At 52.7% G+C, this 24,627-nt stretch overlaps 1 protein-coding gene across 4 annotated transcripts in view; it reads right to left on the bottom strand.

The window, feature by feature from the left end:
- CUX2 (cut like homeobox 2) overlaps positions 1 to 24,627 on the bottom strand; it is a 224,129-nt gene that overhangs the window by 26,316 nt on the left and 173,186 nt on the right. For all 4 annotated transcript variants that reach the window (XM_054006845.1, XM_054006848.1, XM_054006847.1 and 1 more), the window contains 10 exons: positions 18,962 to 19,099; positions 15,885 to 16,008; positions 11,869 to 11,945; positions 10,014 to 10,080; positions 6,994 to 7,042; positions 5,013 to 5,117; positions 2,211 to 2,402; positions 889 to 947; positions 334 to 382; positions 131 to 230 (listed from right to left, as the gene is read on the bottom strand). In XM_054006845.1, the coding sequence (XP_053862820.1) occupies positions 131 to 230; positions 334 to 382; positions 889 to 947; positions 2,211 to 2,402; positions 5,013 to 5,117; positions 6,994 to 7,042; positions 10,014 to 10,080; positions 11,869 to 11,945; positions 15,885 to 16,008; positions 18,962 to 19,099 (960 nt within the window). The remainder of the gene's footprint in view (positions 1 to 130; positions 231 to 333; positions 383 to 888; positions 948 to 2,210; positions 2,403 to 5,012; positions 5,118 to 6,993; positions 7,043 to 10,013; positions 10,081 to 11,868; positions 11,946 to 15,884; positions 16,009 to 18,961; positions 19,100 to 24,627) is intronic.

Here is a 24,627-nt window from a genome sequence, read left to right as displayed (position 1 = left end):
AGGACGGTTACAACCATTGCATTTGTACGTGTTTAACAAGAAATACATTGGTGGGGAAGGATTATAAATATAAAACCAACCAATGAAAATTGCACAGTTACAATAAAAAAAATAAACCCGGCGGCCCTACCAGTGTTGGCTAAGAGATTTGGCTTTTCCAAAAGGTATTTCTGGGAGGGATAGAAAGAGTCTTTGTCTAGAAGCAGCGCCTCGTCCGATTTCGATATGCTCTGAAAGAGAGAAAGCAGCGGTTGGGAGTGTTTATCGATTGCCTGGAGAGGAAGGACTTCGCTACCGATTCTTCGCGGTTCCCGAGCAGATTCCGGCACTTGCCTGGGGAAGGCTGCAGTTAGCAGACGCCAGCTTCATGGCCTTCAGGATGCTGGGAGAGAAACAAGACAGGGTTAGTCCTGCTGCTAATTCTCCCCCTTGATTGCCAGTCAGATCAAAGCCTGACACGCAGGGAGATGGCTCGCGAGGTCTGGACAGGACGTCCGCTCCGTCCCCTCCAAGCACGGCCGTTGAAACCGGGGGAAGGTTTTTTAATTAACGGCTGATGTTTCCCAGCAGAGCTACCGGCACAGAGTTTTCCTGCCGTGCTGCCATCGAGCTGCCGAGCTCGAGGTGATGTGACATCCTCACTGCGTATCTGCGGGTGACCTCCACGGGCCCAGGGTCAGGAGGCATCAGCTGGGGGATTAGGTGGCTCTCTGCCTTCGGCGACAGGCTGGCAAGTGTGCTACAGAGCTGAGGTGCCTCCCAGCCGGCAGCTCCGGGGAGACGTCTGGGGGAGCCTGGCTCCACGTGGCTCAGAGCAGCCTGCAGGGCTCTCAGTGCTCCTGGGTGCACACACACCAGCCAGGCACGTGGGCAGGGAAGGGATCTTACCTCAGCTCCGTTTTAATCTCCTCATAGTCAGACTGGGCCTGCAATTTTTCTTCCAGCTTCTAAACAAGGAATGAGAGTGAAACAAGAGTCAGACTTGCTTGGTCTTTCCCCAGCTCTCAGCTCCACGCCGGCTAAGGATGGCCCAGGAGCCTTCGCTGCTAGAGCTCCTCCACATTGCCTGTCTGCAGTCAGCCAGCGCCCCAGAGAGCGATGGAACAGCACTTCCTCCCCGGCGCTGAGCAAGCCTGGTGAGCCTGGGAGACAAACTGAGGAGCTCGACAGACCCACAGCCTCACAATCGCCGGGCTCCGGTTTGGGCCAAGCGTCAGTCTGGGGCCCTGTGATGTGCAGTACGTGGTGCCCATGCCGAGCGGTGGGCAAGTATAATTTGCAGAGTGCCCAGCAGCTCCCGTTAATGTCAACGGTGAGGATGTCTGAGAATGCAGAGCCATCAAACCCATTAGCCCGAGTCTACGAGCTGGTTTAATGACCTATTTCCCCTCCCTCGGCCAGCCCCTTACAGCTGTGGCCGGTTCCTCCTGACAGTGCATTGAAGGTGCACAACACGATCCCTTTGAACTGACGTGCATGAGAGGCTCTGTCCCCTTCTTGTTGTGTGTGTGTGCGTGTGTGTGCACGCAAAGAGGAGAACACGCACCGCGGCATGCACAGCGGCAGCCTTATCGTTGCCAGGGAAGGCCATGCGGCCCACATGCAAACTAAACTCACCCAAGGCGGGTGGGGACATCTACTGACGGTGATTAGTATGTTGGGGGTGTGTGTTGTGCCCAGCATTGTGCCGGCAGGATAGCTAATCCCCTCCGGTGAGCGGGAGCTCATGGGCGGCCCAGCTACCCCCAAAGAGAGGGGCTCAGGCCCACAGCTGGTGCAGCCTGGCACAGCTCCATTGGCTTTCCTGGAGCGAGGGTGATTTACCTCAGCTCATACGCTGGCCCACGCCCTGGCGCGTTACTCCCCTTGAGGGAGATTCTCTTTCGGCTCCGGCAGCAAGGGCCTGATTCGGATCTCACTGAACCCATGGGACTCTCTTGACTTCTGCGGCGTCTCTCCTGATTTACACCACGTCACTGAGATCAGAATCAGGCCCATACAGCGGATGTCCTCGCTCCTCGGATTGCCTCCGGTTAGACCCGCAGGGATGGATTTCCCCAGGGGAATCCCCTGCGCCCTGCTCAGCACTTCACTGTGTGTTTTGCAGGTGCCCGAGGGGGGTGAGGCAGCCACCCCCCCCACCCCCCCCACCCCCCGCTGGAAGGCCGGAGCCTTTGTTCCCACTTGGAGGGACAGAAAGGGGCACGTACCTCGATCGCTTCGTTCTTGGCCGTGAGCTGCCGCTCCAGGTCCGCGATCTGGTTGGCGGAGGACTCTTCCAGCTCTTGCAGAGAGTTCTGGAGGTGCTGAATGTCCTTGAGGAGTCGGAGAATCTCCCGGTCCTTTGCCGCCAGCGCAGCCTCGAGCCTGGGCCCGGAGCACAGCGAATAGTTCACTTTATCCTGCAAGGAGATTGGGGCAGCGTTAGCCGTCCAGCCGCGCTGCCCTGGGATTCTGAGCAGAGCAGAGCCGGGCTGGCAGCCCGAAAGCTCCCGATTCCAGCCCACGGGTTATTGCGAAATAGCCACTGCACGGTGCTACCTGCTGCTCCCCAGGGGTCGCTGTAGCTCTGCCGGCTGCGTCGTGGCCGGTTACGCTCCGTCATTCGAGGCAACAGAACCCGGCGTGACCCAGTGCCCTACGTCAGCTCAGCTGCTCCATGTCAGCAGCTGTCTTGAACGGCAATGGAGCCCCTGGGCTCTGTCTCGCAAAGCACAAGCGCCAGCTTTGGCTTCGCTCTGGTTAGCTGCCAGCTTGACAGCCCGTGGGCCAGGGTATCATCCAGCCAGCTCCGAGGAACCAGATTTCCAGATCGTGTCTGTTCCCAAGGTTCCACCTGGCCTAGCGATTTTGGACACACGTTTATGGTGTTACAGGGGATCGGGGAGCTGCACTATTCCTTGGGTGGCTTTACGCCACCATAGCATCCTCCCAGGACTGGGCTAGTCCAGGGGTTGGAGAAGCCCCTGGCATACCTGAGACAAGCCTGGAAGTCAGTCTACGTTCCAGCAGCCTCCCTGGCATGCCCCACACTGCAGCCCGGCCACTGTGACGCCAACCCTCTGCCCCAAGGCTTGCCAGGGGCGCCTCGAGAGACAGCCTTATGGCTGCCGTCCATCCGTAGTGCCTGCACCGGGGGAATCCCAGATCCCTTCGCACCTCGCCAGCCCTTTGCCATAGCGTCAAGGTGCCAAAGCAGGGGTGAGATCGGAGATCAAAAGGGAAGTCCCCCAGCTGGCAAGCTGTGACACTGCACAGGTAGGGGCGTTGCCGGAATTCTGGGGGCTGAAGGGGGCGGGGGGGAGGGAAACACGAGGCCAGACACAGACACAAGTCTGTCTCCACACTAGCTAGGGGATGATTTGTTGCTGAAGGACTAAGCCAGGGCAACCTCTGCTGGGCAAGGCCTTCTATTGACAGAGGATACAGATGGAAAAATAAACAGATATTTAAATGAGCTTCCTAGAGGCAACAAACCAGCTGGAACAAGGAAGCCAGAAGCCAGGAAGGAAAGCACCAGGAGTGCACACACACACACACACACACATATTTGTACATGTTGGCTTTCATTAATGGAGCGTGAACCCGTCTTTACAAACCGCAAAGATCTGGGGCTCGGGCTAATTAACACTCCTTGCGCAGTGCGTGGGACCCAGAATTAATGCTCGTTTCTGTCCCTCGAAAGGCCTGACGCTGTGAAGTGCTGAGCCCCGGGAACTCCCATGGCTGGAGCAGGGGTGCTCAGCGCGACGCAGGATTGGGTCCTTGGGCTTTTATCTGCAGCTCTGAACTCAGAAGACCTGGGGCTCGATGCAAAGCCCAAGCGATCCCATTGACTGCAGCGGGTTCTAGATCAGGTTTGCCAGCAGCACATGCCTTCTTACCTACTGCAACAGGAACCCCCTTTGTCCCCAGACGTGTGTAACTGAGGCCCAAGCTAGGCTGGGCAGGGTTTGCCGGGATTCCCAGGCTGGTACAAGCTATACTGGCAAATGTATTCGCTGGTATAGCTGCATCTCCACTGGGAGGGTCTGCAGGTACAACTATCCTGGTATAGACCCGCTCTACCGGCAAACCACAGACGAGGCCTGGCAGAAATCCAGGATTCAGCCTAAAGCGCTGTCCCCGGGACACTAAATCCATCCCAACAGAGCGAAAGGTTGGGAGGGGAGAGGGGGACGGACGTGGGAGAGCAAAACTGCTACAAGCACCAAAGATGTTTCTAGCTCCTCTGGGAGCTTCTCTGGAGTTTCCAGCAGGAGGTTCTGCTTGGGCTGGCGTCTAGTCAGCAATAATCTGACATTTCCCACCCGGATTCTGTGCAAAGGGCCCATCCACAGCTGGGGAATGCCGCTGATTTGGGAGCAACCGAGTCTCTTCTACACGACCCGCATAACATTAGAACGGAGCCAGAGAGGGAGGGTTTACGAACCCCCCCTTGGGACAAGGGCAGCCATATGCTTCACAGGGATGATTTTGTGCCAATGGCAGTGGCATTTTACCTGTCTGACGATGGACTTATGATGTCTAATTGGATGGGGACACCCCTCCCCCCCTTACACAGTTCCTGCTAGCCGAGGCCCAGATCCCCAAAGGTATTTAGGTCCCCGTTAGGCACCCTTGAGGATCGGGCCCTGAGCTCTTGCGCACACTCCATGGCTCGCTTGCTGCACTGGCTTCCAGCAGCAAAGGTGCTTCATTTATCACCCTCTGGAAAACCAGGTCCTTCTGAAAGCAACGACGGGCTTCCTGTGCCACTTCTCGGCTATTTGCAGGCGCATGTGTGAAACCCAGCCCATGCGCACAGGCCACGTGGGCCCTGGCACAGGGAAGTTTTAAAGAGCACTGGAAAACCATGGCCCTCAAAGTTTCCTGTGCCCCGGGCTGCAGACTCTGGGTCAGCTCCCCACTGGTGTACGTTGGCCCGGCTGCAGTGAGGTCTGTGGAGTGAAGCCAGTTTCCCACAGCCGAGGCTCTGACCGGCTGAGCGCCGTCACACTTTTGTCCCTTACCCCGCTGGGTCCTTGTGGAGAGCAACAGGCCAGGCGAATGGAACTATTTACAGATGCGAGCTGCTCCCGCAGACTCTCCACCTCCCTCTGGGCTGCCTCTGCCCGCTGCAAGGGAAGAAAATGACGCGCGTCAGCAGGGCTCTCCGTTCCGCTGAGCTGGCCCACCAGGGACGCGCCATAGGCTCTTCCGGTGCTGAGCATTTCACCCAGGCCTAAAGCTGCGTGGCCGTGGGGGGGCCGCCCTCGGTGCTTAATGTGTAATGAAAGAGGTGCCGGGGCTTAAGCAATTGTTTTTACTTTCATAACTGGTGCGGCAAGCCCAGCGGCGCCGGGGCTCAGCCCCCAGCAAGCTCTGGCACAAATTAAGCACTGGCCACCCTGCGATAATACCGAGGTGGGGTCAGAACAACCCTACAGCAACGACCCAGGCTCCGGATACGCGGAGCCCAAACCACCTTTGTTAAGAGTCTAGCTGCTGCCTGCCGCAGTCAGGAAGCGGACGGTGAAAGCCCGACGAGGTGGTTAGCAGGGGCCGGGCAGAGCGTTCACCCCTAGCGAGTGCCCCGTCGAGGGGATGTTTGCCTCTGTGCGGGTGAGAGAACAGACCACCTGTATGGGCTCACTGTCCACATGGATTTCAGCTAGCCAAGGGCAACAGCCATGAAGTGCACAGGGTTCCCAGTGTTTGGTGTATTCAGACCCAGGGGTCAGTGTTGGCCCGTTACAGAAATAGGGCTGGTCATGAGGTCCTGGTCTGGATACAAACGTCCCCAAGTTCAGATTTGGTTTGGACCCTGATACCATTTCAACATGCTACTTAATGCCATACAGCAGCACAGGTGCCACTGTGCCTGAACCCATGTCCTAATCACCTGTATGGGCCCAACACTGGGGGTGTCAATCCCTCGGTCCCAACCAAATCCCAAGGTGGGTAATTACTTCCTGCTCATCTAAAACGCTTCCTCATTTCACTTAGACATTGTTTTCTTCTCTTCCTGACCTAAACTCTTGTTTAGTGTCGCTGTGCACTCTTAAACAGCTGCTATGTTCCACCCCAGAGGTGGCTGCCTTTCAGTGGTGGGCAAAGTGATCCCACACATAGTTTGTATGTCATTGAAAAGACTGACTCCTTCTGCATGAAAGGCCATATCTACATGTAAATTGCTACTTATAAATATTTGTATTACTCATGCCTAGTTTGTATATACATTTTTGTGACTTAAAAAATCCAAACCCTCATGGAAATGTATAAAACGAGTAGTAAGTACTCCAGAAATGTACACAGCTCTGAATGCATTGTTTTGCTCTAGGCCCCAGGCAATGTCCTTGCCTTAACCCCCTCCGGATACCAGGGTGATGGTTTATAATACTGATGATACTTGTACTGTGGTGGCATGTCCCAAATAGCAGTGTGATAACTAAAGCACAAAAAGAGATCGGGTCAAACTTTGCTGTCAAACAGGGCGGTCTCTGGTGCCCGAGTGACCAAACCCAAGTAGTTTTAGAGAGCATCGACGGATGAAAGTTGCACTGTTCACAAGGCGTCTCCTTCTGCACGTCTCCTGGTTAACGCAGGAGTGTTCCCGGTAGGGATTAACAAGCGACCATGTCACTCTGAGCCACGTCTGCCAGATTTAGGTTAGTTCCCTTCGCCAGCCCTGGGAGCTGTAAGGAGATCCCACATTCACTGAGTCGATTCCCCCATCCCGAGAAGCCCCAGGGTGGCAGATCCAGCAGGATAGATACAAAGGCTCCGGGGGTGCAGCTGACATGGACAGAGCTCAGGGCAAGGGGTGGAGTGTTTAGCATGGCCACTGCCATCAATGGCTGTGGGACCCTGCGCCCACCTGGATCTGCCTTCACTGCCCCCGCTGCAGAATGAATCGCCTCAGTCCCTGGATAATCGCGGGGAGCAAAGGGAAGGAAAGCAGTTATTTGGGCCGCGCCAGCTCGATATTCAGCGGAAAGAATTTCTCCTCACCTGATTGGCTTTTTCAAGGTTTGTCATGATCATTGCTACTTCATCTGCCCTGAGACAGCAAAGCAAAAAAACAATTAGTTGGAAGGCGGCAGAGTGTCCCCACAAACCTCCCATTGTGGTCACCAATCATCCAGGTGGCTTTTTTTTAACACTTAATTGAAATCTGACATTTTAGCCATCTGTGTGCAATATACATAACGCAGCCTTGCAGAACCGTCATGGAAACATACCGACCGAGGCACAAAATCTTCTTGCCTGCCCCTGCAGCAATGTGGCCGACACAGGGATTGATCGATGAAGAAAACACTAAAGATATTTCACTCGCCCAACAAAAAGAACATTCCCACCCGACGAGTGGAATTTTGCTGGGCTGGCTTAACGCTCAGAGGGGCCAGACTGACAGCTCTGCTGGTTATCCACAGGTCAGGTACAACATGGGCAGCAGTCATGCTAACTTCCCCACCCCCCTCACGGGGTTAACAGGAGTTCAGGCTCCGTGGCCTTGGCGTCTCTGCTAGCCTGCCAGCAAGGAGGCAGTTCGTGCCAGCTGTGATGCGAGTGTTACGGAGTGGGCAGCTGTCCATTAGGAACTGGCCGCAGGCCATCCCAGCTCGTTTCACGCCGGCCAACAAATAGCCATGAGATGGGAACAATCTCGGGTCATTAACAAGCCAGGCCTATATGTGAGAGGGGGAATCGCGACATGAAAGGGTCCTTCTCCCACTGCCAGTTCTCTGAGCCACCCACGGCCTCCAAATTATTTCCAAAAGGCCTCTTGATCTTGGGCTGTTTGTCAATGAGGAACATTTGCATTGGTTTAATTGCCTCCCACCCACTATTTCACCAGTCGCTGAGAGCTGGCACAACTGCTCTGTACATGGTGGCGGATTTGTTTATTGTAGGAGGGTAAATACTCAAAGCTTCCCATTTGTGATCTCCAGTCCCAGCCACGCAACACACATGGCTGGTGAATTAACAATATAGAAACAAGCCAAATGAACCCGAAGGGGGGAGTCCAAAACAGGACACCGGAAGATGCAAAGACACCAAGGGATGGGACAAGCCCCTTTTTCATCCCCATCATTCCGTGCATGGCAGCTGCAGTCCTGATCAAAGGCAAAATCAGTTACAGCACCGCGTGTACAAATGGCATCTCAAATTATCAAAGAGCATCTGCTTTGGTATTATATGATTAAGTGTTCTGACTCTGTTGCATAATGGAAATGAGAGAGAGAGTGTATGAGTGTGTGCGCGCGTGTGTGTGCATGCGCTGTGTTAGCAAGACCGGTGGAACATTTGAACAGCTGTAAAAGCTTGGCCGGCTCCACAGCTAGCGAGAGCCGAAGGGAGGGAAAAGATGTTCCTGACTCATAAAAGTCAATGGCACCCGACCAACAAAAATAAGCACAAGCAAATGTACATTTAATGAAGTGGAGGAGCCAGTTAAACATAATCCAGTGACCGTGCTCTCCCCCTGCCATTGGAAGATGGCTCAAGGTGTATTTGCAGGTCTGGAAGGACCTGGGAAGCTCCAGCGATTTTTAGGAAGAACTGATTTTACCTTATTATAATTTCTGAAGTCCAGATCTACAACAAGACTGTGCGGAAGCCAGAGGGTCTTTGGATCTGGGGTCTTATTGGAGATCCCTCTCTAGCAGAAAATCTAGGAACCTCGACACCCCACCTGGGACTGGCTGACTTCCCAAGTCACCTTCTCACACAGTTGAAACTGCTCCTGAAATTCTGATCTGTTCTTTGATGAGTCTGCCCCTATTTTAAGAATTTTTATTTTAAGAAAGAATGGAGATATCCCATCTCCTAGAACTGGAAGGGACCTTGAAAGGTCATCAAGTCCAGCCCCCTGCCTTCACTAGCAGGACCAAGTACTGATTTTGCCCCAGATTCCCAAGTGGCCCCCTCAAGGATTGAACTCACAACCCTGGGTTTAGCAGGCCAATGCTCAAACCACTGAGCTATCCCTCCCCCCACCTATCCTCAGTGCCCTCTTGCCATGCTGAGCATCTATGCCATGCCACCCAAGTCTGCCCTTGGATACGGGGGTGCAGCCAACGGGCAGAGCTGGGATTAGAACTTGGTGCTCCCTCATTCCGTCCTTCATGCTCACACCATTCAAGCACATCTCTGAGGCCTGGCTGACGCGGACTGGGAAACCACCTGGCCATGGCATCTTTCCAACAGCTCCCTTGCTCGTGAAAATGACCCCGATCCCTGTAGAGACCCCAAACTCAGAGCGAGCGGAGTAGTCTGCTGAGAGCTGATCTAGTGTTTGGTGCATCAGTCTCAGAAATATCCCCCCTGAAGGTGATTCTTCTGGGACCTGAAGAGATGGCTGGCTAGCTCTGTGATGCTGCTTGGAGACCTTCAGCCGTTATGGTTCCTTCGCTCTGCTCCGGTGGGGAAAGGCTGGATTAAATGCAAGGGGACTCTTCCAATGACATAAAATTAATACAGACATCCCTGCCACCCCCACTCCCGCCTCCTGGCAGGCGGCATGGGCAGAGTACAGCTGGAACTGCCTCTCGGGAGATCACAGGCTGCTGGATGAAATGAAATGCTGACCAGGTACAATTTAGGGTAGCCCTGAGGCTGCTCCCAGTTGCAGTGGGGGCCGGTTTGGGGGAGGAGTAAAGGTGGTGTGATGTCACAGTTGCCCAGCCCCTTGGTGTGCTGCACTGAGTGGAGCTTCGTTAGAGGTGAGGATCTAGCCTCCAGAAAGTGGCATGCGTGTAGGTGTACACAGTGCGGGTCTATACCCAGCTAGATAACCAGTGGCAAACAGTTGGCCGGAGATATAAGTGGTTAGTATTAGATCCGCCATAGAGTGCAATGCCCTGGCATCAGGAATGTGGGGATGATGGGCCTTGTTCCAGCTCGGTCTCTCTTGACACATCTCACATGCAACCCGAAGGCCGGGCCCTCCTCAAAGGCTGTGGCCAGACACAACGTCTCTGCTTGGACCATGCACGGCTTTGGTCGATAGACAAAACCGAGTGACTTACTTTGAAGCCGCCTCTTCATCATATTTACACCGCAGGTCGAGCAGCTCCGTCTGGGTTGCCTTTAGCGCTGACCAGAAGGAAAATCAAACAACACACAGTAAGTAACGCTCTCCCCTTGGAAGGAGATTTATTGGTGGCTGGTAAAGCACCGGTTGGTTGGAAGGTGGATCAAGCCGCCTTTGGCAAGCTCCCACTCAGCCCTCTGTTCTGCTGCCGTTCAAATGAATATTTTTTAAAATTTTTATTTCAACTGATGCAAAACCAAGATGCAAATAAAGACAATAAAACTGATAGGCTTTAAAAAATAGTCACCATGTTCCTAGACTTTAGGACCAGTTAATAGATTTTCGACCCAAACCTTTTTGGAGCTCCTGAAACGTTCAATTAGCCTCTGTGTTGTTAGCGAAGGGATGAACATTTTTCATGCACCAGCGACTTTCTGGGTTCCCGCCGGGAGCAGAAATAGAGCGCGAGAACCAGAGAAATTAAACCTGGAGAGATCTAATAGGCCCATTCCTCGCCCTACCGTACAGGCCAGATCTTCAGCTGCAGTGAACCAGTCACTCTGTTGAAGTTAATGGAGCTGCATTGATTTATCCCAGTTGAGGATCTGGCCCTCTCTCTCCTAGTTCATTATCCACAGTAGTTTCCACTCCCATGGGGAGACCAGAGTCTGATACTGTCAGAAAGTTATTCCTGGTAATGGGGCCAAAGCCTGGCCCTAGAGAAGCCAGTGGGAGTGTTGTCATTGGCTGCAGTGGGGTCAAGATGGGGCCCAATTTTCCTCCACTTAATTTCAGCCCCAGGCTCCTCGCTGTGCCCCCTTGGACCACCCTGCACAGCTCGCCCCCGTCCATGGCACCCAGATCTCCTCCTCTCTTCTCCCTTGGGTGACCATAACCCAGCCAGTGGCTGTTTGTTCAAGACCTTTAGCAGCTGCTTTTCCTGCCCAGTTTGCCCTTCCTCCTGGCTGTTCCAAACACAGGAGGTGAGCATGGCCGAGCAGGGCACTGCAGGACAGATGCCCTGAGTGTGTCCACACCTTTGGGAGAGCCCCACGGAGATGGCGTGGGCAGTGTGGCAGGGCAAAGGGGCATGACAGCCTATGCACACGCTTCTAGGCAGCGATTGACGACAGGCTACAGGGCAGCTCTGTGCACCAGGAACACAGGAGAGCGTCTGAGGCCACGAACACGCAGTCTCAGCAACTCCCTGCCTGCAGCCCCCTCCAGTTGCAGAACCAGAGTGGGTGCAATTCCCCCCTCTGGCCGGGGGACTCAAGGGGGCAGGCACTCAACCCTTGGGGCCACTATGTCCTTAGGCACAACTAAGTCAATGGCGTCACACTGGCCTACTGGCTAGAACACTGGCCTGGAACCCAGGAAAGCTGGGTTCTATCCCTGGCTCTGCTGCTGCCTTGATGGGTGACCGTGGGCAAGTCATACCCCTCCCTGCCTCAGTTTCCCTATCTGTAAAATGGGATACTGACACTGACCTCCTTTGTAAAGCCCTTTGAGATCCAGTTCCCACTGAAATCAGTGAGACTCTCCCTGTTGACTTTACTGAGGGTAGGATCAGGCCCTTACTTGGGTAGGGCTGGGCTGGGCAAGCAAGTCCAATCTGAATGTGGTCCCATGACGATAAAGGCCAGACAGGTGTGATGTGCCCCTATAGCATGTTCTCCCCTTGGTGTGCACATGTGACCCCTGACTGCTCTGTCAGGAGGGCAGTGATGTCCGCGCACCCAGGGGAGAAGAGCCAAAGCACCACTGAGCCTCACCCGCATCTGGATCTACAGCCAAGGGCTCAGGGACCCACGCTGGGCGGGACTTTTGGACGTCACATCTTTCAATACCTGCATGTAGCACTTTGATCTTTTCTTCTGCTTCCCCCAGCCTAGCCGCCAAAGTGATCTGTGCTTCCTGTAGTCCCCTGTGAAGAGAAGGGTCGATATCAGTGACCAGCTTCTGTGCTCATACACAGCTCACCCGGGGCCAGTGTGAGGCCTGGCTCTCCGGAGTCACTCCCGTTCTGCTCTCCCAAGGGTTGGGAACGCACGAACAGCTCCGTTTCCTCCACACCGGGCCATCGAACTGCTCATTTCACTTTTTTAACATGTACTTAAACCCCATCATTCAGAAGTTTCCCTAGAAAATGTATACGCCTATTGCAGCCGAGACGTTTTCATGCCACTAGAGTTGTCCGCATTCCATTAAAAACCTCTATTTCCAGGGGGTTTATAGCCCCGGCCGTAAAAATTCACTTCAGGCTGAAAAACTTGGCATGTTGGATCTCAGCCCAGAAATAAATTTCTGGGCAAAAATTGGTGAAAAGAATTAAAGATCTACCTATAGATAAATAAGAGGGGGGGGGGGAAGAAAAGAAAATCCATCGGGCTATTTTGGAGTTCCTCTAAGAGTGGAAATGAACCAGAAGTGAGTGCAGGCGGCTAATGGACTCCTTCACTCTGCTAAGCCTCCAGCACAACTCTCACACGCTCCAGACCCCAAGCGCTATCACTGCAGACGCAGGCACTGTCCAAACAGTCCATGAGGAATCTGCACTAGCCAGACTTTGCAGATGCCCACGGTGCCAGCATCACTGTTGACCCAGGGGGATGGCAAAGCTCTGTGCCATGTGTAACCGTCGCCCGAGCCAATGATCAATGCAACGGGTTGACATAATAGAGCTTCCTGGCTCTGAAGGATTGGTCACCACCTCCTGGGTCAGTTACTTGCAAGCTAACAGCTAGAGAGTGCATGGAGAATCTAGGTTTTCAGGACCCTCTAATCGCACACGTAATTAATCCAGCCAGGATTGTGCACATCTGAAATACTCTTCCCTAGCTAGCAATCTTTGTGATCCAGAGAGAGGCAGCAGCTGTGGAAGGGTTTCTCCACTGGAGCAGGGGTGACATATCAGCAAACACTCAGCCTTGACACTGGGGGCGCCCAAGAGTGGCTGGTAAAGGTAACGGGGGAGCGGAGCGTGAGCACCCCTTCCCACCAGCCGAACCCACTGGTGTGGGAAGGGGGCAGAGGCAGTGCTCTGGGACAGCTGCCCGGTGTGCCATTGTCCCCTGGCAAATCTCCAGGGATTAACTGGGAGATTTTGCTCTGTACCCTGCAAGCGCCTCCTGACGAAGTCGAGGGAATGGGGCCCGTGCATAGGCACAGGTCGGGAGACCACGGCAGCTCACCTCTGGCAGGGCTGGCCTTCCAGACACACAGTCTCGATGCCTGGCTTGGGGCACCCACGTGATTGGAAGGCCATGACTCACGGTCCTCTGCAGTTCTGCAAACCCCGCCTCGAGCAAATGATTCATCGGGGCCTGGGCAAGCTTTAGCATGGCGTTGCCCCTCCCTTGGGTGACCCCACGTGATCCAGCCCATTATCGGGGTGGCCTTCCCCACCTCCTGTTTCATTGGAGGTGTTGGGTCGGCCGGACAGAACTGCACCATGCAATGAACGGCTGTGGGGCAAAGATCCAACGAGCGGCAGCATCATTAGCAGGGAGCCCGTAATGCCGGATTCAATAGCCACAGCGCCAAAACACAGGCCATCCAGCCCCCCAGATCCATGGAGTTTGTGGCAGCTCCCCAGGAACCAGGAAATTCAGATCTAGGAGTCAAAACTGAGGCCAGCACTTCCCTCTCAAGCACCGGCACTGCCCTGGGTTCCCCTGGCACATGCCAACACCCTGCTAGCCTGGGCAGTTCAGACTCCAGCCGTACCCAGCCCAGCCATGGGCCAGCAGAGACTGCGCTGATGGGGTTCCTACAGAGTACTACATCATTGGCATATCTGCTCCCTCAGCCCCCGCCTCCCAGCCCTCTTGCTAGCTGCTGTCACAGCACTCGAATAGCCTGACCCTGGTGCCACGGCGCAGACTGCACTGTCCCTCTCCCCGGGGACCCATGACAGAGTTTATTCCACTTAGACTCTCTGTCGGTCCAGTGACCGGGAAGCAAGGCCTCCACGTGGAATCTGTGACTCATCTTGAGAGTTACCTCCCGGAGGCCCCAAACGGCCTTTCCCCGCCTTGCAGGAGTCCCTTAGCAGCAGAACGGGCTGAGTTCCACCGTGCAGGGGGAACACACTCGAGAGAGAACCTGCCGAGGAAGGAAAGGCCTTGCCCTGTGAGCGCCATGCTGGATGGGACCCCATCCCTGGTAGCGTAAGGAGTAGTGGTAGGCCCAGGGATGGATGTGAGAGTGGCTCCTGGGTCGGGCCATATTTTCAGAAGAAGCCACTAATTCTGGGTGCCCTAGATCCTCACAGGGCTTTAGGCGTTTAGCTTCCGCAGCCTCAATCCCCTGGAGGCTCTGGGCCAAAAGGTCTAATTTTCAGAGGCGCTGAGCACTCTCCACTCCCAGCGAACCAGGCCCACACGCGGACAGACAGATGAGGCAATGTGCCTTGCAAATCGCCCTCGTCTCCTGGAGCAGCACGGGACGGGGCTGGACTTATTTGAGAAGACAGTAAGGAAACACAAAGTGGATGCATCTTTCAGGTTATAAGGGAACCACATTTTTAATCATTTTCTGACAGTCAGAGGGGAAAATAAAAACCCACCTGTAATTAACCTGAAGTGGGGAAAAAGCAATCAGGGAAAAGTTATTTTGCAATATTTCTAACCTGTGTTTGGCAGGAGCTTCCTCCAGAAGAAGGGCAATGGAGGGTTTAAAGCTCCTGCATTTGTTAATCAGCTCAGCATGCTAAGGTAGAACAATGAAGTTCCATTACAGGAGCTTTTGATAAACTTTAGCCTGTCGAAACGGAAAGGCCAGTTAAGGAGGTTCATGTGCTGGGCTGTATTTATCTGAATCCTCCAAGCAAAACACCACCCGGGAGAAAGACGAGTCGGTGATTGCCATGTTTACCAGCTGGGGATAGGAAATAAACTCCCAGGTCTAGGGATGACGGTACAATGACCACGACAGCGTGCATGCAACATACACACGTAAACACACTCACACCCACGCACACAATCTTGTATGCACTAGCGTACAAATGTGTCTCTCACTCAAGCAGATCTTTGCCAATGGGCATCTCTTCCAAGGCCAGCATAAGCCCCTGTTTCAGACTGGTTTGCACTGGCCAGATAGTGACCGAGGACAGAGTTTTTCTTTCTGGCACATGACTCCCTTTCCCCTCCTCAGCAGCCCTGAATGAGGTCGCATCCATGGAGGGCTTGAAAAGCTCCCTTTGGATCCTGGTAATGCCACTGTGAGCACCAGCCAGAGGGGGTCGCTCTAGAGTGCTGTTGGAGCTCCTGCCATGGGACACGAGCCCAGTGGACCAAACCCAGCCCTAATGTACTTCACCGGGGTCAAAAGTCACTTACATCAGGCCTGATTTGGGGCCCATTCCTTCCACACCTGCTGGCCTGAGACTCAAACTCAGATCCCCTGCCAGAGCAGGCTGCGAGCGGACAGGCCAGCCTGTGAGGTGAGGAAACCTAGATACCAGAAAGAACCATTAATTTGAATGAAAAATGGGAATCAAATCCCTTAGGCAGCTTTGAAACTCTCAAGTCATGGGGATGGGCCAGGTAGGAAACGGTTCAGATGGGTAGGGCAGGCAGAGGATGGTGCCTGGTGACAGCTCAGAGTCTGGCCCCGTGTTGCCAGGGCAGGACATGTGAACCTCAGCCCAGCTCGCAAGGGGGAGGAGCACAGAATAAATGCTAGGCAGGCGAGAAAGAAGGTGAGGATGGATAGACAGAGCTGTATGTGGACGCATAAAGAGGACAGACAGACAGAGGGAATATGTATGCAGACAGACAGACAGACTCACATTCCCACCGCAGGCAGCTCTAGATCGTATTTACTTTTCGGTTTTAAGGCCCATCCTCTGCTACTCACGTACTTCTGTTTTTCGGCTTCATTTCTCTGCAGCAAGGTGTCTGTGAAAAGTGCTTTGCTGTTGACGCTGGTGAGCCTGGCTCCCTCCAACACCGTGAGCCCAGCTGGAGACGTTCCCCCTCTTTGCTCTGCGGGGGGTGGGGTGGGGGGGGGGAGGGGCGGGAAGAAAAATTCACATAAGCAGCATGACAGAAGTGAAAAAGCAACCACTTCTTCCAGGGCCAAGAGATCAATCTCAGGGGGTAAAGAATCGATTTCCAGAACTTCAGCCACGGAGTTGATACGTTCTGCAGGTTCCGCTGGTCAATTGCATTAGAGGATCACAGCGGGGCGTGAAATCCTGAGTGCAGCCCGAAGCCTGCCAAAGTGGCAGCTTCCTGGCTAGGTTATATCTGCTAATAGTCTCATTCGAACCACTTCAGCTCCTAGTGGTGGGAAAGTCTGTAAATGACCAGTAAAGCTGTCTAAGCTACACTACGCTGCGCCTCCAACCTGGAGCACAGTATGCCTGCATGAAACCAATCTTCTGCATAAAGAGCTCTCAGAGCTCAAGACCCATCATTATTTAACACCCTCCATGGCTGCGATTTTCATGCGATTTGCACGGGGGGAGAAGGGGGGGTTGAGGAGGGGGAGAGTGTAGCTTTCTGGGCTGGAACACTGGAAGCCAGTAGCCTTCAGATGCTGTGCACTAGAACTGGCTGGGAATTTTTTAGACAAAAAGGGCTTTTTGTCAGGAAATGCCAGTTGGTCAAAACCAAAAGTTTTTGTGGACACTTACCGGGTTCAATGAAACTTTAATGGGGGAGGTCAGGGCCGCCTGGGGGGGGCAAACGGGGCAATTTGCCCCAGGCCCCGGGCCCCGACGAGAATATAGTATTCTATAGTATTGCAACTTCTTTTTATGGAAGGGGCCCCCGAAATTGCTTTGCCCCAGGCCCCCTGAATCCTCTGGGTGGCCCTGGGGGAGGTTTCTGAGAACCAGGATGGAATTTCTGGTCAAAACCAGAGCGAGATATGCACCTCCCCAGCAGGCGGCTGGTTAAAGCATGCACCATGGGTGACCCAGCCCATAGAGTCAGTCTCTCCCTCTCTGGCCCAATGAATATTTCATTATTTATACAAAGTTGAGCAGCTCCAACTCTATCACCTGGTGAATTAGGAAGGGCGGGGGCTCAAACCTGCATCTCCCACACCCCAGGTAAGCGCCACACCCATTGGGCTGCTGGCAGGAGGTTGGGCTCGCTTGATTTCTCTCTTGTTTTTTAACCATTTCTTTGGAATGCTCTAGATTTTGTTCCAATGCAAAAGGAAAACAGATGATGAAACCGTGACATTTTTCACAAAGTGCAGTTCTTGTTTTCCGGACAGCCCTGCTGAGCACCCTCCCAGTCCCAGGGCACCTCGCAGGAGCCGGCTGCATCATCTCGGGCCCTGCAATGACTGTCTCGGCCCAAAGTGGTTCGCACCCCAAACGCTGCTGTACTGAGAACCTGACAGGGAAACTGACCACAGCCAGCTGTGAAAGTGACCTCCTGCATTTCCAACAGGCAAAAAACCAGACAAGCTGCCTGAAGAGCAAAATAAGCTACTTGGGCCAGTTCAGGCTCCTTTTCAGTGTTAAAGATCTGAGGAGTCACTAGTGACACATGGTAAGAAACAAAGGTTTGTTGAGAGTACAAGGCCAGATCCTTAGCTGGCATAAATCAGTATCACCAGAGCCGGGTCTAGAGGGGAGAGCGCTGGACTGGGACTCAGTAAACCTGGATTCTATTCCTGGCTCTGCCACTGGCCTACTGGGTGACCTTGGGCAAGCCACCTCCCCTCTCTGTACCTCAGTTTCCCCATCTGTAAAATGGGGATGGAGCCCCTGACCTCCTTTGTAAAGCCGTTTGAGATCTACTGCTGAAAAGCCGTGTATAAGAGCTAGGTGTTAAATATGATTAAATTACACTAGCTGAAGAGCTGGTCCGTGATTTTTATTCTGACAGTGCCCCTTTAAAACTAAGCCCCAATGTTAACTGTGCTGTCGCTAATAAAGATTCGTTAGAATTCATTTGTTTCTTCTTGTTCTTTTTCTCCACCCTGGGTGACATTTCACTGGGGTTTGCAGAGGGGCCCTCAATGAAGTACCACACTGGTGGAGAAAGAAATGAGCACATGGTATTATTGCACACAACCTGGAACTGCAGGGGGCTGCCCTAGAGAAGGACACTGTCCTGTCCCTCGGCGGCCAGAGGCCGGGAGAAAATGCAGCTCAACTCAGTTAAAGCCCATTGGATTGACAAGCCTGCGTGAGGGCAGCAGGGTCTGGTGTTTGCTGCTGATTCTGCTCCCTGGCTGCCCAGTCCCTTTCACGGTGATCAGCTGGTACAAATCAGCGCAGCTCCATCGACTTTGAGGATCAGGCCCCTTGACTTTAATGGGAGTAGACAACTTCCTGGGGGCACACAGGATTGGGCCCCTCCCTGAAACGTATCAAACAGAACAGATTCCACACACCACAGGGGGCATCAGGTGGGGGTTCAGTGACAGACACTCGCCAGCACAACCCTCACCTGTCAAACCAGCCCCCAGGCAGCCCCTCACTGGGCGGAGAGCAGCACCGATTAATCTACAGTGGATCCCAGCAGGGACCCCCGGCCCAGGGAGAGCACGAGGCTGCAGGGAGCTGGCCTGCCCGTCTGCAGGGGAATCAGCCCAGCCTTCCAGTCTCACCTTTGACTCCAAGTCGGGGATTGGAAGAGAAGCTCCATGGAAGGGACTGAGCTGGTTTGGAGCAAAAGCCCCATGAAGCGGCTCCCACCCTGGCCCCGCCCCGCAGCCGTGAAGCAGAGTGCAGGGAAGTGTCCATCCCTCCCCCAGTCGCCAGGGTGTCCCGTGCCCCAAGCAGAGCACAGACAGGGGGATGATTTGCCCCATACAAGCGCTAAGGGTTATTATTATTACCCAGCTGGAAACTCAACTGGAGGCCTGCAAAGGCCTCTGCCTGCCCCAGCACCGGGAGACGTGGACACGCCCCTGGCTCCCCCTTGTCCAGGTGCCGGAAATGAACCAGGGCAAGGGAGGAGTGGCTGGTACCTTTGGTGCCAAGGAGCTCTGGATGTTTCTTCCGCTGCCTGTTGAGCTCCTTCAGGGGTGGGTTCTCAGGGTCGAGGCACTGGATCTGCTGCAGCCTCTCTTCTGAGCTCTGCGCCACCTCCAGGACAGGAACGGGGTCTAAAGGGGAGCAAGGCAACGAGGTGAGGGGCAGCAGCTGGCAGTGAGCTGCCCCCGCGCCCTCCGGGAACAATGCGGACGCTTGCAGCCTGGATCAGAGCCTGTATGCCCGGGCCGGGACGGTGACCAATGCTAGGGTGAGCGTAACTGTTCCTTTGCACTGGATCGAGGCCATCTGTATCATGGGGAACAGAGTGGGCGGTTGATCCAGAATGAGCCCCAGGCTGCATTCCCTGCACACCCAAATTTCCCGCATGGCAGGGAAGGCAGGATGGGTTTCCTCTTACAAACCCCATTCTCGATTCTGCACAGTGTGCATGCCGCAGCCACCTTCCTAAATTAAAGGGGCCAGACTCTGCTCGCGGTTACACCAGCATCAATATGGAGCGACTGCAGCCAAGTCTATGGATTAGCTCCTGATTTAGGCCCCCATTTCTGACTGCCCCAGTCACCCATGCGTCCGTACAGCACAGCGATCCTGGAAAAGTGGTGTGCATGCAAACCACCAGCTAGGACGCATGGCCTCAGTGACACGGGCATTTGAGCTTTTTAAAACCCAGGCCTTAGAGAGCGGGGCAGGGAGATCGGAATCCAAACGTGGCGTCTTTGAGATTGTCCTTAACATAAGCCAGCGAGCCGTGTTGAAGTCTGAGCACACTCGTAAGCGCTGCGAGAATAAAGGCTTTCATCCCAGGCCTTCAGGACTCCTCCGATTCATGTGGCCCTCCATTCCCACCCCGAAACCTGCTCGAATGCCAGCCAGCAACACACACTCCTGATAATGCCTGTTTATTTGGGCAAAGGCAGGCACAGACAATAGCAGTTTGTGCAGAGGTAAGCAGGTGCATTCAGAACAGTATGTCTTCCCTCTGTCAGCATTACACCATCATTAGCTAGTGTCTGCTCAGCAGGGTGTGCCATTATGTCTCCCAGGGCTGATGTAATTATACATTGACATAATTAACCCAGCAAGCCCATTAAGCAGGCCAGCTAAAAATTCATCTATAATTATTTGTTGTGTGCATGCTAATGAGTCCATCTGCACTGCCATTGTACAACATGAACAAATTAATTTACAAGTCTGGATTTTTAATAAGTTCAAGAAAATGCCTCCTATTGAGCCAGGTTATTTTATTTAATTTTTTTTTAAGAGGAAAAGAGGGGAAAAAATAGAATCAAATTCTCCAGGGTCAAAAAGTTAGATAAACAGGGAAGTGGGAGAGAGCTAGGCACTCTGCCTTCTACCCCACACCTATGGCACAAATCCAACTGCAAAACAACTGGCAATAAAATCCAACTCTGTTGCTAAGAACAACTCCCTCAGCCTAGACGGTATCAAATGCAGAATTACAGGCGGTAGTAACAAACGGTGCCAGCTCGCCACAGCCGTGTGGACGGCATGACTGACCTTTCATTTTCCTTGCCGTATATAACTGTACAGGGGCCGCTTGGAGACATTTGGCGGTGGGAAGTCGACAAGGTGCAAAGTCAGTTTGAAATCATAGACAGGGCAATTAACTGGGGTACAGGGCCCGTGCAGATTGCCTTACTCCTGCGAGGAGCCCCTTGGGCCATGTTCTCATCTTATTTACACAGAGGTAGACCTGGAGTAAGTCCTCTGATTGAACATGCTTCCTCTGGATTTCCACCAGCGTCATGGCCAATGCTGGTCTTACTGATTCCAGCTCGTATGAAGGGGAAATTCACCCCGTGCAGAAAGTCGACCAATCAAGGTCAATGCCCTGCTCAAGTCCCACTTAAGCCCTATAGCCCAGACTCTCCAAAGATATTTAGCTGCTTAACTCCCACTGATTTCAATGGGAGCTGGTTGCCTAAATACTTTTGACGATCTGGGCCTATGGGCCTTGTGTTTGTCTTTTGTATGGGGGAGAATTTCACCCACAGGAAGCAGGATTTGACCCTTTTATGTTTGCCAGGATTCTTGTAGCCGTGTATATTTATATACGTAGGCCCCCATCTTCCGGGCACTTATACACCTACTTAGCTTTGCACCCACGATTAGTCAACGGGACTATTCATGTGTAGAAAGTTGGGCACATGTGAAATTAAATACCAGCTATCTGAATCCCCTTTACCTGAAAATCCTAGTTATCCGAGTCCACATGTGTATGCCTGGTTATTGGAAGCTTTCGGAGGGCCCCCAGGCCTTTTGGATAAAAGGGCGTGTCCTGCATTTCTGGGGCACCCATCCCTGGAGAAACACCCCAGTGGGTGAATTGTTCGAACGATGGCCATCTCGTCTGCACCCAGGGCAGATGCTGTAATGGAGGTAAGCAGCTGAGTTGAGGCCTGATCTGGGGCGTTTTGTCAATGACTAACTGGAGCAAGACCTCAGTGGACATGCTCTGCCACTGCCAGACTCAATGGCAATAGCTATAAATGCTCCGTGCAGAAGGATTTGTAAAGAAATCGTCCCTGCAACTTGTGTGTCGTTGGTTTGGTGGAATATTCCTTCACGCAGGTGAATCTTGGTCCATTGCACAAGACAAATGAGAGACTCTTCAGATGGGTCTTGGGAGATGCTCTTTGACTACCCAGGGCCATTTCCTTGGGCTACTCACGCAGCTAATCCTTTACCTTCTCAGCCTGCCTCTTGGGAATCTAGAGAACAGACTGAGATAGCAGAGCAGGGCGTAAGGGAGCCGCCTACAGTCACACAAAAGCCTGATGCGCTGGTAGTGGCGCACAGAGTAGTGGTTAGGAACCACCGATTCAGAACAAGCAGCAACGCTCGTGCTCTCCAGATGCAGGTGCAGCAGGCACTGGCTTGCAGCATGGTATGCCGTGATTCAGGTACAGACTTCCAATGACACGTACTGGGTTTGCCTATGAAAACTTGACACCAGTTAGGCTGCTGGTGTGCTGAGACCAATTCTGTCTCATTCTGCCTCGTTCTCTTGTTCTCTCCCATCAGGCTGTCTGTATCCCTCTGTGGTCTCTTGTCTTGTAGTTAGATCGGAAGCAATTTGGGGCAGGGACCAGCTTTTTGTTCTATGTTTGTACAGCGCCTAGCACACTGGGGTCCTGGCCCATGACTAGGGCCTCTAGGCGCTACGGTCATACAAATAATAAACAACAGTAACAAAAGCCCAATGATAGCCTGTGCCCCGACTGTCCTACCAGATGCACTGCAGAGGAAATGAACAAGCTGAAATGGCCGGACATAATAATTCTCTAAATCGTCAATAATGACGCTAACCATTCTGGAGCAGCTGGGAACCCTCCATGACATTACAGTCTGAACTCTCTTCTCAGAGACCATCTTGGCATCCTAGTAACAGGTGGCAGATTTCAGGGGTTTACTGGAGCAAAATTAATCCAATTTCACGCCAACCGTACCCAAAGCCCAGTGAAGTCAGTGAGAAGACTTGGGTGTGGCCCTTGACCAAGAACCTCAACCGCACTAGCCAGTTAAGCATCTTTTTCAAGGCTTTACTTGGGTATGGAAGGCCAGGTCCTCAGTTGGCGTAAATCAGCATAGCCTGGCTGACTTCAGTGGAGGTAAATTGATTTATACCAGTGAAGGTCTGGTGCTAAATGTTGCTTTCTACCGAGTATAAATGGCTACAAAAGTCTCCTTGTAAGACCAATTTGAACTCTCCAGTTTCCGATGAAGAAATCCTCTGGAAGAACAGAGAATTGGCTCCAGACATTTTCTAAGACAGAAGATCAAAATGAAGTAAATATTAGTCAAAGACCAAAATGCTCCTTTGACACCTTTCAATTTCTACCTTGACATTATATATAAAAGACCTGATCCAATTCCTACTGAAGTTAACGGGAGTCTTTCCCTAGGCTTCAGATATAGCCCATTGGGTCAAATTTTCAATACACCTTTATCCAAGTCTACAGTTTTGAAGGTGCAAAACTGCACCAGTGAACACCCGCTATTTAATTCATGTCAACATCAAGGTCTCTGATGATCCCCACCTTTCAAAGACGTACACTGCTAAGTGAGCGGAATTAGCGAGTCTGCCAAAATGGAGGCCATTGACTGAAACTCTGGCCTTTTTCGTTCTAGCAAAACGGGCCAAATACATTCCTGGTAGAACGCCACTAACTTCATTGAGTTACCCCAACGATGAATCTTGCCCAAGGAATCTACCGCCTGATTTTCCGAAGAGGTCACCGTTCCAAATGAAGGCAGAGGGACTGCAAGCATTCGGCACCTTTGAACAACAGGCCCTGAGCAAATGACTATATCCCTGCACTGGCATCACACCCTGGTGGGCGCACTGGTTCTTTTCCACCTCGTGCTGCAATTAGTCTATGAAAACCATTCTCCATTAATTTCTTCATGCAACCACCATTTCTGCCGAAATCCAGAGAACAACAATCCATTGTTGTTAATTTTGAAACACAGCCGGGTGGTTTTCTTTATAGAAATAAAAGACCAGACAACAAGAAGACGGTGTCAAAATATGCATACTTAAAATGCCTGTAACTGAAGAATCGCTGTATCAAAGGAAATCCCATTTACTTTGTCTTGAAGAATTATTTGAGGCATCAGCTAAATGTCAGGCAGAGTGAGTAAGGTACACAAGTTAAGGGGGGGGGGGGAGGGAACCTTCTGTTTGCTTTCAAATATGTCGAGCTAGTTTCTCACTACAGTAAAAAGAGCTGTATAAAGAACCACTCCAAATCCCCCTTTCTCAGCAAGAACCAAGAAGAGGAAAGGCTCATTCTGATAATAACGATAGCAGGGGAAAAAGAAAACACACTCAAGTGAGGCGCAAAGCTCGGGCGCTCACCTTTCACCTCTGCAGCTGCGAGTCACTGCCCAGCACTGATGGAAGATCAGACTCTAAACCCGTTTTGTGCTACCCTAGGGCAACTGGGCAAAGCAACGCACAGAAAGCGACTGCCCAAAGATGATGGTGAGTTGGCGCCAGAGCAAAGAACACAACCCAGAAGCTCTGGACTACCCGCTAATCCCTAAAGGTGGTTCCATCGGGATTCAAGAGGTGGTGGCTGGGGTGGGTAGAAGCTCACCAGCTGCTGCTCATTCTCTGCTTGGCCTGTGGATAAAGAGATGAGGTCCATTTCCCTGGCTGTCCGATTGGCGCATCATGTGGTCCCGATTTCCTGCTCACTTATAGCAGTTTTACCGCAACAGAACACTACGATTCCAGTGGAGTGACTCCTGATTTACGCAGGTGTGAGAGGAGAGTCAGACCCAATGTACCTAACAGTGGCCAAGAATCCCCCACACGGAGATTCGGTCTGGTCTGAGCTCTGCTCATTGAAATCCCTAGCAAAAATGATTGAGTTAGAGGAAACAATGAAAGCCAGGGCTAGGGCTTCCAATGGAAATCCCAGTGTCCCCTGAGCTAGGGAAGGAAGGATGGTCTTGGGCTTTTGGCTCAGGAGATCCGGGATATCTAATCCATTGGACAAGTCATTTGGGCCCAAATTTTCAAAAGTGGCGTCTTGCCAGAACAATTTATCAAGGGTCCTGGGGGATCCTCCAACCCTGGCGATTTTGAAATCAAGATTGGCTGCTTTTC

This window comes from Malaclemys terrapin, chromosome 16 (genome assembly GCF_027887155.1).
Source record: "Malaclemys terrapin pileata isolate rMalTer1 chromosome 16, rMalTer1.hap1, whole genome shotgun sequence".
In the NCBI taxonomy this organism is placed as follows: domain Eukaryota; kingdom Metazoa; phylum Chordata; order Testudines; family Emydidae; genus Malaclemys; species Malaclemys terrapin.
This window is presented reverse-complemented; position numbering and strand designations above follow the sequence as displayed.